This window comes from Notechis scutatus, chromosome 7, assembly GCF_049901735.1.
Source record: "Notechis scutatus isolate UNSWTSFEM ecotype Mainland chromosome 7, rNotScu1.2, whole genome shotgun sequence".
Classification (NCBI taxonomy): domain Eukaryota; kingdom Metazoa; phylum Chordata; class Lepidosauria; order Squamata; family Elapidae; genus Notechis; species Notechis scutatus.
Window position 1 is genome coordinate 28,062,876 of NC_142015.1, and position 16,194 is coordinate 28,079,069.

A 16,194-nucleotide genomic window follows, 5' to 3' on the forward strand; every position below is an offset into this window, starting at 1 on the left:
TCTGCCAAGGTCCCTTGGTGGATGGCCCCTTGCAGTCTCGGTGTTACTGCCAGCCCACTTGGTGTGGATGAGTGAAGCACGCCTTATTGCTGGCATCTCATCTCCAATGTGTGTCTGTACTTTGTGCTTGCACAGGTGCCTGTAGTGTGTGGATGAGATTGCAGAGAGGTATAACTTGCCCTCTCTTTCTGACAGGGGCTTAACCAGAATGTTTGCTTTAGTACCAAAGCTGCCTTAAGACGTCTCAATATCTCTAAGGAGCGATAATTTGGGGGCTTAACCAGACTCCTTCCAGACTGCCAAAAGGAGAAGTCCCTTTGCAGGCTGGGCCGTGGCCCCTTCCGGGCACGTTGCTGCTCTTGGCTTTCCAGGGGCAGAAGTTAGAGCCTTCTGTTGCGTGGCTGCTGATTCCCTTCTGCGTGGATTCTTTTAGTCTTCCGGGGCCTAAACATGCTGACATTGTTCTCTTTTCTCTGCTTGTGTCTTCCAGAAAATAGGTTTTTCGTTACTTTCTATGGTGGGTTGTACATATCAGACGTCCAGAAGGAAGATGCCCTGTCCACCTATAGATGCATTACAAAACACAAGTATAGTGGGGAGACGCGACAGAGCAATGGCGCCCGCTTGTCTGTCTCAGGTAGGTCTTGCTGGGTCATTTGCCAGGGAGTTGGCCTAAGCTTTGGCTTGCTTCGATGGTTGGCACATGGGCTCTCAGAAGGGGGAAGCAGGAGCGGCCATCTGGAAGGCAGGGCTATCGAGGGAATACAGGCCTGTGGCAAAGCCTGGGATTGAACCCTTGGAACATTTTCCTGAATTGGGGGGTGGGGTGGGGAGGCAAGAGTGTGAATGCTCCTTCATGGCTTCTGTGGAGCCCTGCTGATGGGAGCAGATCCTCCAGGACAGGAAGGCCCGCCCACAGCAGCAATGTGGCTTTTCTGAAGAACTATCGATACGAAAAGCAGCCCGAGAGCCGGCAGTTCTCAGGCCTGAGGAGCTGCCAAGAGCGGATTCCTTCACTGAAGAGAGGGTTACACCAGCTGATCCCTAGGATCTCTTCCAGTCTTTCCATTTTGTGATTCTGGTTTAGTTTCAAAGCCACCGAACGGCGCTCAAACTGTTCTTATACTTGTAGGGAAAGTAGGAAGAAAACACTTTGGATCTGAACCAGTGAAGTGGGCGCCCAGGTGACCTGCCAGTTTGTAGCTAAGATCGTTTTCTAATTTTTATCTGTGTCTCTGAGACTTCTGGTTAATCCTAGCCAGAGCCACAAGGCAGGAGGTCAAAGTGCTGGTCGGGGAGCCTGTTTTCTATCCTGGGCCAGAAGGGTTGGGGTTAGCACCAAGTGATGCTTAACACCCAATATGGAAAGGAGAGCTACTTTGGGGCAACTAAGGAAAAGTATTCCCACCAACCAGGGTGGTACAAAAATCCTCCAGTGGTTCTTGAGTTGTCAGACACAGGGCTTTCTCCCTGTGTTGAGCTTGCCTGTTTACTCAGCCTTCAGCTGCTGCAAAGGTTTGGGGCAGCGGAGGAGAAACTGCTTCTGGCTGAGCCTGAGCCTTCTCCCCTCTTTGCTTCCCAGCAGCAGCGGAGGCTTCCTGGGTCACGTGGGGGCCCTGCGGAGGGTAGAGCCTGGAGCAGGTTCTGAGCCCAGCAGCTCCAGTCTTCCCATCCTGCCAGGCGAGGGGAAGAGGCTTTTTCTCCTCTTTCTGTCTGGGCCTCAAAGAAGCATTCTGTAAATCCCGGCAGAGAGCAGGCCTGTGAAAGGGCTGGGCTCTTGAAAGGTCTGTCCCATGCAGAGTTACATGGTTCGCGTATCTTGAATAACAAACTTTTCATCTCCCAGTGACCAAGACTGCAGAAGGCCCAGCGCACAATTCTCATCACCTGTTTTTGTTTTGGGACAATGCTGATGTGATCTGGTATTGGAGGATGTCGCTGGAGGGTCCTTTGTTGTGGTCAGAACATCAGAATTATTTGCAGACACCCCCTGACACAGGGAGGAAGGATCTGTTTGATTGGTCCATCTCAAGAACTTGGTAGATCCTGTTAGATTCCAGTGGGAATCTTGGCTTTTCTTGAGACTCTGATAGTTTAACTAATACCTGGAAGATGGTGTGGCAGTGACCTTGGATCGGATCATACCTCTGCTTCTGGTTTCTGAAAACTCTGGTTTTCAGAGGTGACTGGCATAAAACAAAAAGTGAATCTATGCATGGTTGAGATATTAACTACAACCTTATGGTGATGTGTGGCAAAACATGATTATTTCTGTGCTTTTACAAATAGCCAGCTGGTGGCCACAGTTGCTCCAATAAGCAGCAGTGCAGGTAATTATGAGCAAACCTTGTTACATCCATGTAACGCCTCTAATTTATGAGCTACATTGGGCTGGGTTATTTGCAAGACCTCAGTCTCCAATTGTGTCTGTCAAGAGTTACTTTGGATAGTAAAATAGTTAGCATACTAAATAAACAAACAAATTTCCATTAATATGAAAGACTAGTTTGCATTCCCTTCACAAAATAATACCATCTGATGACACCTAGGAGTTGTTCATTCTCTGTCCTGGCACCTGCTGTTTGAAACAGTACACCGCCCCCTCCCAAAAAGATTTGGATGGTCTAACCTTGCTGGTCTTTAAAGTTTTTAAAAAGGTAGATTTTCCTTCTCAAGCTCTTGGCTAGTACATTGAATGAACCCAACTGAAAAAAAAGAGTCATTTCAAAATGAGTTGGGGGGACAAATAAATTTAACAATTAAAAAGATTTTTAAAAAAGTTTAAGGTTTTAAATATGTTACCTTGTTAGCCTTTATATGCACTGTTGTATATCATACTGCCTTTTTATAATTATTTTTGTGGTTTTTTTTTTAATCCCATGCTACTCAGTTGGAGGTGGATTGTGTGCCCATACAAATAGTTTCTTTAAAGGAAAGAAAAAAAATTGGTGCGGCATCATAGAGACAGGATCCAGAGGGCTCTGTGTCCTGTTTTTTTGTTTTTTGTTTTTGTTTACTGTTTTGTGCAACTTGGGAAAGCTGCTCTGCACCTTTCTTTGGGATAGCGGAAGCAGAGTCACCCCTCTTGATCTGACCCTCATCCGGAGCAGTCCCTGAATATTGGTCCAAATGGCCACGGGCCAGCGAGAAGACTTGGAAGATTCTACTTCTGGGTTCTGCTGGTCGAGAGCTTTAAATGAATGCCCATCCCTGGCAGAGACCCTGGAGCCAATCTGGGAGGAGAGATAAATCCTGAGAAGGGTTTGAGAGTACCTTTCATTGTCATGCACTGCATTCCTAGAATTTGGACTGGGGCGGGATTGCCCCACCTGAATTCCATTTGTTTCTCTGTTCTCAGACCCAGCGGAGTCCATCCCAACTATTCTAGACAGCTTCCAGGACCAGGAAGCAAAGGTGGGGCAACTAGTGGAATTGCCGTGCATTGCCTCTGGGTACCCGAATCCTGCCATCCGGTGGGTAAAGGATGGAAGGCCCCTGCCTTCTGACAGTCGATGGACCAAGCGTATCACAGGCCTGATGATCAGTGATTTGCGTGTGGAAGACAGTGGGACCTATATCTGTGAAATCACAAACACTTTCGGGTCTGCTGAGGTCACTGGGACCCTGGCAGTAATTGGTGAGTGGGTGAAAATGCCCAGGCGCTGTGTACAAAAGCTCTTTTACTAGGAGGGAGAGGACAAGAAGAGAGAGCATGGATGTGCTCCAAAACCTTCCATATTTTTACAGAGGATGTACACTTGGGGGACCCGGCTGCTTGGGAGACTAGTAACTTACCCATATTTGTGAATGAAATGTAACTTATTCGGAATGCAAAACCCAAATTTTCTGAAGAGCTCCAGAATGGTCTCCTGTGTGATTCTCCAATGAAAGAACAAATGCATTTCCACTAAAGTCAGAGAACTTCTTTAAATAACATTGCCCATTGGGGCAAAAGCCCTCAGCTTTACAGATACAGTTGGGGTACTGGTTGTCTGTAGCTAACTAGGAAAAGGATCTTGGAGTCATAGCGGACAATCTAAGGAATATGGTGACTGCACATAAGGCAGCTGAGAAAAATGAAGGGAAGCTTTCAAATACCTGACCTGTCAAAAGGCATTCCCACAGGAATCGTTGTGGGTCAGGGTAACCATCTTGCTCTGACACTCTGGAAAACTTTGCTGCCTTTTTTCTAACCAAACTAGATGTCTTGTTCCTGACATTCCCACTTCTTGGTTTCACCTCAGTGTTAGCATCTCTGCAGAGAAGCCGTGGATGATGGGTGGTTGGGAAGAGAGGTTGAGTTGCTGGTGGCCAGAATCCTATGTGGGTATCCTCCTCTCTTGAAATGGGTTGTGCTCTTTGTCTTTCACAGAGCCACTGCGGGTCACCCTCACACCAAAGAAGCTAAAGACTGGAATTGGAAGCACCGTTATCCTCTCTTGTGCCCTTTCTGGCTCACCGGAATACTCCATCCGTTGGTTCCGCAATACAGAGCTGGTGGTCCCAGGTGACTTTGTCTCCATCCGGGGAATCCACAATGAGACGCTGCTCATCACGGCTGCCCAAAAGAGCCACTCCGGGGCCTACCAGTGTTTTGCCACCAGGAAGGTCCAGACAGCGCAGGACTTTGCTGTGATTGTCTTGGAGGGTGAGCATCCAGTCCTGCAGAGCGGCTTCTGGGCTCCCCATCTGGTCCTGGGTGGTTTCCAGAGAAGGGAGCCTGAAAGGAGTTTCCAGCAGCTGGTGCTTGCTTGAGAGGATCCCACAGCGGTTACAGCCCAGATATTCCCTACTCTTCCCCATCCCCATCCATGGAATCTGTTTCCAACAACAAGCAGAGTGGAAGTGAGGAAGAAAGAGGGGGGGGAGGGGGAAACTCTCATTTACTATCAAATTATTGGACTGGAAGGTGTTGAACAGGGTGGCCATTAAGCCAGCAAGGCTAATATAGTTTCACAATGAATAGTATTCCTAAAAAAAATCAGTTTTGGGTCAGAGAGAGTATGAATTGCCAGGACAGAAGGATAATTATTCTGTAAAATGCTGAGGGGCCTACAAAGTTACGTCCTACTCTTTCCAGGCTTTCAGGAATGTTTTTGAGATTTAGGACTTGAAATTTGGTGTTTCAACATTTTTCAACCCTCCTATCATTGAAAAGAGATGCTTGGCTGGAAAGAGGAATTGTGTTGATCCACACCTCTGCCATGGTCTCTCTCCTAGATGGGACTCCCCGGATTGTCTCCTCCTTCAGTGAGAAAGTGGTGAACCCCGGTGAGCAGTTCTCCCTGATGTGTGCAGCCAAGGGAGCCCCTCCCCCCACCATCACCTGGTCCTTGGACGATGAGCCCATCCAGAGAGAGGGCAGCCACCGCACCAACCAGTACACCATGTCCGATGGCACCACTGTGAGCCACATGAATGTGACGGGCCCACACATCAGGGATGGAGGCGTCTACCGATGTACTGCACGGAACTCGGTGGGCAGTGCCGAATACCAAGCGCGAATAAACGTAAGAGGTGCCTGTCTACTTTTCAATATCAGCCTAGGCTCTTCTTGCATTGTTGTTGTTTCTGGTTGGTTGTGCTGTTTGTTCTGCCTTGTTCCCTTACGTTTGTGTGCAATTTGACCATAGGGTGCCTTTTGGCAGAGCAGAGGGTGCTGGGGGAGAATGCAGATCTCAGGCATCCAAGCAAAGCGTGGGTAGACTGTTGCCCCCACGGGACCTGGGTGGGTGGGCAGAAAAGGCGGGGGTGGGTGTGTGGAGCTGACATGGCAGAGCGCCATTCTGCGCCGTGGCCCTTGGCAAGATGGGTCGTGCTAAGCCCTTCCCTAGGCTCCTGCAGCGCAGTTCAGTGTCCTGTGCATTTCTCTCGGACACCTGCTATGCCTCCTCCATGCTCCTTTGTGGGGTGCCCGGAAGCCTGTGGAATGGGGGAGGCTAGCCTTGGGGCTCTCACTCAGCACTCAGTCTCTGGCTACTGTGCACAGGATGGCCCACTAGCAAGTCTTGGAGTCCATGGTTGCCCCAAAGGTGCTTTTTCAGAAGGCACCTGGACTTCGTTTTTTCCTTGAGGAAGACATTTTGCTCCTTATCTGGGAAGCTTCTTCCGTTCTGACAGAATTGAAGAAGCTTCTTGGACGAGAAGCGAAGCGTCTTCAAGCCAAGCAGAGAAAGTCCAGTTGCCTCTTGAAAAAGCACCGTTAGGGCAGCCGTGACCTGGGTGGCTGAGGCTCTCCGTCGCCTGCAGTGTTTGGAATCACTTGAAGGAAGCCAGCTTGACAGAAACATGGCTGGGTGTGAGTGGGGGGCGGGGGGGTCCTTCTCCCACATTCCTCCTCCTTGGGAGCGAAGCCGCCCTTTCCTTGAATTGCCCTAGCCTGCCCCTTTCTCCTCCCCTGCTTCAGGCCCTCCCAGCATCCGGGCCATGAAGAACATCACAGCGGTGGCAGGCCGGGACACCTTCATCAACTGCAGGGTGATTGGCTACCCGTATTACTCGATCAAGTGGTATAAGGATTCCTTGCTCCTGCCGGACAACCACCGACAGGTGGTCTTTGAAAATGGCACCCTCAAGCTGATGGATGTCCAGAAGGGGATGGACGAAGGAGAATACCTTTGCAGTGTCCTCATTCAGCCGCAGCTCTCTATCAGCCAGAGCGTCCATGTCACTGTGAAAGGTGGGTGGCCGTAAGTAGGAATCCTCCCTGGCACTCTTGCGCCTCTCCTTCCATGGCAGGCCTGCTATCTGTCCAGGCTCTGTGGCTGACCAGCAGATCGATCAGGACTGGCATATGGCCCCCTAATGCCGTCCGTGGCCACGGCTGGGAGAGGGCCAGCCTTGCATCAGGGGGTCAGGCAGGAGTTCCAAAAGAGGACACCCTGGTTTTCTTGTGAGCTGGGCAAGGCCTTCCCTCGGCAAGTAGCCAGCCAAGGAAGGGGATAGAGAGCCAGGTGTGTGGTGCCTTTGTTTCTTGGAAGAGGGGAATGGTTCTTAGCAGGTGAGGGCAGAGGCAGCCATCAGCAGGGCCAGCTTGAGGGGGCCTTGGTGTTGCAAAGGGGTTTCCAGCAGCTTGCGCTTGCTTGAGAGGATCCCACAGCTGTTGCAGCCCAGATCCCCCCTCTCCTCCGTCTCCCGATCCATGGGATCTCTTTCCAACAACAAGCGCTGGAGCCGAGTGGCCGAGTGGGCCGTGTAAACATGCCACTTTGAAACAGCTGACCTTTGTTCAGAGCTCCTTTGGGGATGCCTTCCTCTCTTTGCAGCTCTGTAAAGGATCGTCCTCTCGTCCTGCCAAGCGCGTTGTAAGCATTCTGCGATTCATCCATTATTCAGCTCAGTTTGGGGAGCCATTGGCCCTAATGAATTGAACGAGAGGCGGGCATAATGCCTTGCCTTTCCATCCCCCTGGGCTTGCTCAGCTTGAACTCACGGCTGGACTGGCCCTTGGCAGACTGCCTTTTGGGGGCAAGGTGGGTGACGCTGGAGATGGTTTTGAACTGCACGAGTCCTTGCAACGGGGAGGCAACTGCTGCAGCTCTGGAGAAGGCGTAGCAGTTGTCCTGGCCTTCTCGTTTCATAAGGGCTCCTGCTGGCTCCTAGCAGGTTTGCATGGACATTGGGTGAAGAAGGTTGGCTCAGCCTACAGGTTCCCTTCCCCACTTGCTCACGGATGGCTCTCTGTATCTGCCAGGTTTTATGCCACTTTCTGAGCACAGGGGATCTGCTTGGATGCTGCAGGGAGCCCTGCACCTGTGGTAATCTTTGGGCAACTGGGCTGCCAATAAAAGGTGGAAAGGTTAAGCTGCCCTTCTGGCTCTTCCTTCCCCAAAGGGCAGAGCAGGGGGAGGCCCCGGTTTGGAAGGGGCAGGCAGAGAGGGACGGGACCAGCCAGGGGCACAATTTGCTGGTTCTCCAAACTGCTCAGAATCATAACAACAGGTTCTATAGAACCGGTCTGAACCGGTACAATCCCACCCCTGGGGCAACATGATGAAGCATATGTCATGGTGCAAATTCCACCTCTTTGAACTTTTATGTGAAGTTGCATTGCAAATACTAAATAATGGATCTAGCATTGTGGCATCACAATACATTTAAACATTTTGACATCTCTATGGTTAGGAATGCTGCTTCTGCCAATAAATCCAATCGTTCAAAGCATGCCTTCCTCCTGGCTAGGTGGAAGATCCAGATCTTAACAGATCTCTTTCAGAAACCCAGGAGAGAAGAGGTAGGCCAGGTATCCACGGGGAGAAGGAGATTCAAAGCTGAAGGGCAACAATTGAAAAACGCCAATTTCCTGGGTCTCATCCAATAACAGTCACAGGAAATGGGTTCTGGACAAAGTTAACCAATTTGATTGGATTGGACAGATGGAGAAGCAAGATGCTCCCAAAGATAATCCAGCCCAGAGCTAAAAAGCACCTTAAAAGTGTAAGTTAGTGCCTCAAATCCCACTTAGAAGTCAACTAGCATCTAAGACACCTCCGGAAGCAGTCTAATCTAATGGGAAACACCATCTCTGCCCAGGCTGCTCATTTTGTTCCAGCTACATTCTGGAACAAAATGTAGCTGGAACAAAATTTAAACAAAAATGTTTAAGGATAGCTTGGTGCCAAGCACAACACAATCACTCAGCAGGAGGCAGCTAGAGTGACTAAGTGTCCTGATTCCGGAGGAGACACAATTGGTGCACAGGATGCAGCTGTGCAAAAGTCCTCCTCCCTGCTCCTCCAGCTGAGAGAGCTTGTGGAGTGCCTCCAAGCAGGAGATGAGGCCCTGTTGAGAGCCCAAACCCCTCTTATATCTTAGAGGAAGTTGGTCTAGCTCTGTTCTTCACCATGTAGAAACCAGACACCCAGCATTATTACACTGAAGATGGTCAGCTTCATTCAAAATCTTTTAAATGAATGAATGAACCTCTTTTGCCCACAAGCTCACAAAGCCCTGTGTTTCATATGTTTTGTGGGTGCTGTGGCAAATTATATGGGCCCATGTCAAACTTGTGGGGCAGTTTGGGGAGAGTAGTTAGATTTTTGTGTGTGTTATGACTGTGATGTGTCTTAGGACTTGCCGCTAATTGATATGAATTCCTCATCTCAAAATGGTAGGAAACTGTTTCCAGCAGTGACGATCAAAGGGATTTGTGAGGCTGCCATAGGCCTTGAAATGGGTTGAACTGTCATCCAATTCATCCTGAATCTTCCATCAGGGTCTCTCTAGACCTTTGTTCACCCTTTCATCGCCATGGGCTCCTTGGGAAGAGCAAAGGGACCTCAGCAGGGAAAGGGCACTGGGGAACAATTGCATCAATAGTCGCAGAGAAGATTAGAGAGAAACAACAGTTTTGGTGCAAGATATTTTCTGAAAATCCCAGAAAACAATTTGGATCTAAGAGGTTATCAGATCTTCCTAGCCACAATCAGGGCTGCGGAAGACTAGCAAAGTAGCTTAGGTTAATGAGATTTATTAGGAAAATGGATTTATACAAGGATTCTAGTAAGTAACCTTGCTTCTTGGGTTCTAGCTTTCTTTCTCTTGTGCTTGTGCTATAATGCATGATAGTTTCTAGCCACGTTCTCAATGTGGGAGTTTTCCTTTCTGTTGGTTACCCATCCCTGCAGTAAAAGGTGTTCCTGTAAGTCCTGTCTATTCTAACAGGCAGGCAGGGATTTCTCCACAGCAGAGAATTATCTGCTACCCATCCATCTTCAGGCTGTATTCTTGCTTGTTTTCAAATCTGCTGTTCACCAAACTTGAGTGTGCCAAGTCTACCCATAAGGGCTTGCAACTGTCTTGCAAAATAGGTAAGACTTACCATGAAAGGAGAGCTGTGGTCCCTGAACTTGTGACTGAGAGTTCCCTTGGTGCCCCAGAGCTACTGTGCAGAATCTCTCTCCGTTGCCTGAACAGGCCTCCCCTCGAGCCACGGGCTCATTCCCTGGGGGGCTTCCTGCTTTCCCAACCTCCAGGACTCCGTGGTGCCCAACATGTTTCCCTCTCTTTGGCAGTCCCTCCTCTGATCCAGCCCTTTGAGTTCCCTCCGGCCTCCATTGGGCAGCTTCTGTACATTCCCTGCGTGGTCTCTTCAGGCGATATGCCGATCCGCATCACGTGGAGGAAGGACGGGCAGGTGATTGTCTCAGGCTCTGGCATCACCATTGAGAGCAAGGAGTTCATGAGCTCCTTGCAGATCTCCAGCGTCTCCCTGAAACACAACGGCAACTACACCTGCATCGCCAGCAATGCCGCTGCCACCATTAGCCGAGAGCGGCAGTTGATTGTGCGAGGTAAGGCGCCTACTGGGCTTTGGTGGGGAAAAGCCCCCGATGGTTCCCATGGTGGTCCCGGCTGGCTTACCAGGAGCTGCCCAGGAAGGGGCTGGGCTCCTTCCCAGATGATGATCTGGATGTCAGGGTTCCAAATAATAAATCCAATGCAAGCCAGACTCCGAGGCAATTGAGGTTTGCAAAAAAAAACCTTTTATTGGAAATATATTGGCACATATCTGGTGAAAACCGACTATGAAAACTCCAACGGTTTTCATCTTATTAAAAGTAAAAGATTTTCTACTTTCTCAAAACAATCGGTTACATGGTCAAATCACCATGCAATCCAACAACCAGGTGGCATCACTCCGCCTCCTTCTGACCAGGTGTGATAATGTCCTTGGTTCCCAAGAGAAAGTATTTTGTTTTGGCTACAAAATTCCCTCTAACTCAAACCCTCCCTCCCTGACCCTCAGCTCCAGGGTGGCAACCCTGAAGCAGACAAAATGGCTTCGGTCCGGCCAGCTTCAGGGTTGACACCGGATAGAAGAGGCCGCTGGCCCAAGTTTAGCATCATCTGCCATACATTACCAGGAGGCCATGGAAGAAGTTGCTTGATGAACTCAGCAAAGGGTTAGGATTTCAGATGGCCCAGCTCTAGTGGACTCAGAACAAGGGAACAGGACTTGGTGCGACTGAGTGGGTCAGAGGAACAGAAGTGCCTAGAAGGGCAGCTACAATGATACGTGGACAAGAGACTTAGAAAGACTACAAGGGGCTTTAGAAAATGGCTGGGGTGGTGGTGCTTCCAGTCAGCCACTTTGGGAAGCAGGATTTGCTTAATCATTTATTTAATCCAGTTTTGAAGTTGTCAGATTTCTTAACAACTCTGGGTGGCTTACATACAAGAGATTAATGAAATAAATAAATAAAAAACACTGCCAACCAGAACAAAGCTAAACTAAACTCCACACCTACCCTATCCCAAGGCCCAAGACAATCAGTTTTAAAATACTGTCTGGAACATCCTAAGGATGGGAGCTGTACAGGTCTTGCGAGGAAGTGGAATATCATCCCAGAGGGCAGGTGCTGCAACCAAGTGGGTGCACCTCCTGGGTGCTGCAACGTGACATTGCTGGATAGATGGCATCTGGAGGGAACCTGCTCTGCTTGAACAGCCCAGATGGGCAGAAACAAGCGGAGAGCAGCCAGCCCTGTGCCACGAAGGCTTCAAAAGTCTCTACTAGCCCCTTGCATTGCACCAGGAAGCCAGTTGGCAATCAGTACAGACTGTGGAGCAGAGAGGGTCCATGAGCACCAAGCACTGCTCCCATGACTGCTCATGGATCGACTGCAGCTTCTACAAGGCCTTCGAGGGCAGCGCCCTGTAGCATGGGGAGAATGAGAGTAATTCAATTGTGAGGTGACCAGGAGTTGAGTGAGTCCTGGAAGAGCCTCCCACTCCAGGGAAGGGCATAACGTGCGCACCACATGTACCTATGCAAAAGACCTCTGGACCTGCTTCTTGAGAGTCCTACATACATCCTACCATGTGCCTAGCTCTACCAAAGGTCATCCAACCAAAGTAACTAAATCCTGGCCTTATAATACCTACCGACTGAAACAGGTTGAGAAAATCTGCTTCTGCTGGGGACCTCTGAAGCTGAGGCCTGACTGCCTTTCCCACCAACTGCTCTATAAAGGCAGGTTGGAGTTTGGATGTCCAGGACTGTTGGGTGCAGCTATGGCCTTTTGAAGGGAGGGCACACAACAAGGCCAAGGGAGCCACCACCACCCCAATGAACCCAACCCCAAGCCACCTCCTGGGTTGCTATCACTGCTCCTTCCAGCCTGCGGCCGGTGGCAGACTGTCCACCAAACCCTCAGGGGAAGGCCCCAGAGTTATTCCGGTTGAGCCATTAGAACAGAGAGACTGCTGTAAAAGGCCTTCTTCAATGCTTAGGGTGTTTGGGATTTCCACATTTTCCTTCTACGTGTTATGCTTCTGATAGAGAAAAAAACAAGGTAGCAAAACTGGTGAATTGAATGGCAGCCCTGCTCTGTATGGCACTGCTGGCCTTGGAACTAATTCTGCATCTGCAGCACCTTGGCAGCTCCCCCACCCCACACATCTGCCGAAGGAAAAGAAAAGCCCTTTTCTCCAGAGGCAGGCCTGTGCCTGTCACCTGATGGGAGCAGGTAAGCCTGCCTGGGGTGTTCTCTGTTCTAACTGTGGTTGCCCAGAGATTGGATAGCCATTTCTCCAGAATCATATAGGTTGAGCAAGGGGTTGGACTAGAAGACCTCTAAGGTCCCTTCCAACTTCGTTATTCTGTAAAAGGTGGCTGCAAATGGGAGGTGGGGAGCGGGGCTCATGAGAGGAGTCTTCAGTGTTTCTTCAGGCCTGGCATTTTTGAGGTGTTAAGACAGATAAGGGAAGGCGATGGGCTGGGAATATTGGCATGAAAGGAATTGGCAGTCAAGGCCTCACGAGCGAAGGGAGGCTTTGGGTACGTCCCTGTGCTGTTCCTCACCTGCTCCCTTGTTCCGCAGTGCCTCCTCGTTTTGTGGTCCAGCCCAACAATCAGGATGGGATCTATGGCAAAGCTGGGGTCTTGAACTGTTCGGTGGATGGGTATCCCCCTCCCAAAGTCATGTGGAAACATGCTAAAGGTACGCGAGATTTTTCCTTTGGAGTTGCAGAGGAGGGGGCGATGCCCTCAAAGTGTGTGGAGCAGGGACCCTGGTCCACAGCTGGAAAAAGACAGGCCAGCATTGAGAAGAGCACCAGAGGTGGCCTGGTGGGTGGTGGCTTGCTCCGGCTGGCGGCTGCCCTCTTTTCCCAATCATTTAAGAGCCTTTTCTCACTGTCGTTTTTTTCCAGGCAGTGGGAACCCCCAGCAGTACCACTCTGTCCCCCTGACAGGCCGCATCCAGATCCTGCCAAACAGTTCGCTGCTCATCCGGCACGTTTTAGAAGAAGACATCGGCTATTACCTGTGCCAGGCCAGCAACGGGGTTGGGACAGACATCAGCAAGTCCATGTTCCTCACCGTGAAGAGTGAGTGACTTCTCTCAGTCAGAGCACAGTTTGTTTGAGCGACAGTTTTTGTGGGCAACCAAGAGACTGCTTTTGTTCGTGGAATGGGGCCACTCCTGGCTGCTTTGTGCATCTATTAGCCCCCATTCCGAATATAAAAGTTGTTAGCTTGGTGTCCCTCCTTTGCACCATTTGCAAGGTTATTTGGGGGGGGGGCGGGGTTGGACTAGATGACCTACAAGGTCCTTTCCAACTCTGTTAATTAATCTATCGGATTCTGGCAGCCCCTCTGATCAAGGTCTTATGTCAGTGTTCCAACTAAACTCTCCATCCCGATTCAAAACTCAGAGACAAAGTCCATCGAAGTGAGAATTTATTAGATTAGCCTCGTTGGCACATTTGGGGAAAACCTGAATCTGAATTCCCACGTTTTCCCTCTTCCACACTAAAACTTACACTCTGCCCCATTTTATGGCTCCTAAGTCACACTCACCAATCTACCTCAACTCTGAACTCCCGCCAAGTGCAGTCACTCCCCACCACACTCCAGCACTTCGTCCTTGATCTCTGGCGAAAGAATGTTTTTGTGCCTGTCCTCCCTTTCTCTACTCTCCCGTTCCCACAGCTTGCCCATCCCCCACTGTGGCAGCCCCGAATCTGAATCAAGATGGATCCGTTCCATTGGTGGAGATTCTTGCCCAGGTGGTCTCTGATCAGATTGGCCCTTCCGTTGCTCAGCCAGGTTCACTTCTAGCCCTTCCCTTGCAGTCCTGGAAGCCAGTAGGCAAGGAAGTTCTCGGGCGACACACGCCTTTGACTTTAACAAAAGCAGGCCCTCAGCTGACTGTGAGAGGAGGCAAGACAGCCGTCCCCAATAGCAGGCATTCCACAGAGAAGCCCAGAACAGTTTGGGGTAGGTGGATGGAAAGACATGTGAAGCATTGGGGGGGGGGGGATCTTCCCCTGCCTTGCCCCCAGAGGAAGCACCCTTGTGGGACCGCATCCCTCTTTTTATCCCTTGCTTTACACGAGGTTTGCATGAGGCTAATTATTTTCTCCACTTGTCAGTCCTTATTCTGATGGCTCTGGGAAGACCTTCCCCCTGAGGTGATTATAGCTTACGAAATCCCCCTCTTGGGTCTTTATGCTCTACTTGTGCCACGCTCTTGGCACTGACAGCCAGACCGGGAGTGGCGGGGGGCTGTCCCCAGCCCATATCAGGGCCTTTGCCCATTTGGAGGCCGTTGCTCACTTGCTCCTTGTAGTCAGCAGGTGCATGAAGGCCAGAGAGGTGGCCTCACTGTCTAAGCCTTACTGATTGCTTCCCATGCATTTTAAATTAATCTCATGCTTCAGGTGAAATGCAGCTAATCAGGGTGGACAAGAAGCTGAAAAGGGTGCAATCAAATTAACATCACAGAGCTTGCACTTAAGACCACCCCCACGTTGGCTCCGGCTCTCTTCCCCATTTTGTTTGCTGCTCTGCTCTAGTGGGACTGGGCGGGGCGGGGAATACCCCAAACACTGACAATTCCCATTGTAGCTTGTCTTGTTTCAGGCTACCAAATGAAAGCAGCCTCTTGCCTGCAACTTGCTCACGAGACACCAAAATGAAGAGCCTGAAAGGAGAAGAGGGTTTGCTTGGCGGTTGGGTGATGGCCTTTGGCAGGGTTTGCTTCTTCGGGAGAGATGGAGCAGATGGGGCGGGGGGAGCGCAGGCCTCCAAAGGCGTGCCTGTGGTCTACTCTTTCACGATGAAGGGCTGGTGGGCAGACTCAATGTCTGCCTTCCTCTTGGCTGCGCTGCGCTAGTGCTCCCTTCTCAAGCACCAAACCGCGTTCCGGCAGGAGTCTGGGACCAGCCTTGCTCCTGGCAGGGAATTCAACAGCTTTGTGTGTCTTCTGAAAAGGTCCTTTTTTCTTAACCCGACTTTCCCATTATTCAAATCTACTGGATGACCTTCAGGGCCTCCCTGCTGTCTCCTCATCTGGTATGACTTAGAAGATGGCGGCCCCAGGGCCCATTTTGCATAGGAAAAGAGTTTCTGGGGAGTCAGGGATGAGTTTAACCAGAAGTGGCCCTGGCAACCATTCCAGGTCCTAGATGGCTTTTAAGAGCCATCGATGGGCAATGGGCACATGAGAGGATGGGTTGCTTCTTTTTGCTTTCCCAGCTCCAGGTATTTCTCTGGGATATTGGGGGCCTCTTAAGATCAGCATGGGAGTTTTGGGGCATGGGCATAATTTTCTGCTTTGTGAAGCTGCTGGTTGGGTGCTCAGTTCAAAGGGTTTGCATCTACCATAGTAACCAAGCCAAAATTTGAGGCCTGTGGGTTCTTAATTTATCTAAAATACATAGGCATTTAGAGGCTGCCTATCTCATAAAATCACCCTAAGCTGTTCACAATAATCCATAAAATACCAGTTGGAGCGCCAGGTCCAACTTCCCATACCGTAGTTTGGTGCTTGAGGAAAGAACTGGTCTTCACGTCTCCCAGAAGGCTAAAAGGGTCCCACTGGTCTCCCGTGGGAGCCTCTTCTAAAGGCCCGGGGTGGTCACTGAGAAAGCAGTCTTTGAGCTCCCATCCGGTGGCAACGTTTAAGGGGGGGGACCCTACCTAACCTAAGAGGGGCCGATCCTCTCAGAGAGAGGGGGTTCAACAAGTAACCAGCCCTGGTACCCAAAACCGCACATGCAGTGTGGACCAGCTGCAGCCTCTGGATGGTCTTCAGGGGCAGCCCTAGGTAGAGCACACTGCAGTAATCCAAACGAGAGATGACTAAGGCATGGGTGACTGTTAGCAAGAGCTGTTAATGCTTTCACTAAAACCCACGCTCCAAAAAGATGACTCTTCATGGTTAACCATTGGAGTTATCAGCACAG

At 50.3% G+C, this 16,194-nt stretch overlaps 1 protein-coding gene across 5 annotated transcripts in view; it reads left to right on the forward strand.

The window, feature by feature from the left end:
- Nucleotides 1-16,194, forward strand: part of DSCAML1 (DS cell adhesion molecule like 1) — a 90,453-nt gene that overhangs the window by 45,844 nt on the left and 28,415 nt on the right. For all 5 annotated transcript variants that reach the window (XM_087970237.1, XM_087970233.1, XM_087970235.1 and 2 more), the window contains exons 4-11: nucleotides 491-637; nucleotides 3,359-3,637; nucleotides 4,373-4,648; nucleotides 5,221-5,517; nucleotides 6,407-6,679; nucleotides 10,014-10,292; nucleotides 12,825-12,944; nucleotides 13,156-13,332. In XM_087970237.1, coding sequence (XP_087826363.1) covers nucleotides 491-637; nucleotides 3,359-3,637; nucleotides 4,373-4,648; nucleotides 5,221-5,517; nucleotides 6,407-6,679; nucleotides 10,014-10,292; nucleotides 12,825-12,944; nucleotides 13,156-13,332 — 1,848 coding nt within the window. The remainder of the gene's footprint in view (nucleotides 1-490; nucleotides 638-3,358; nucleotides 3,638-4,372; nucleotides 4,649-5,220; nucleotides 5,518-6,406; nucleotides 6,680-10,013; nucleotides 10,293-12,824; nucleotides 12,945-13,155; nucleotides 13,333-16,194) is intronic.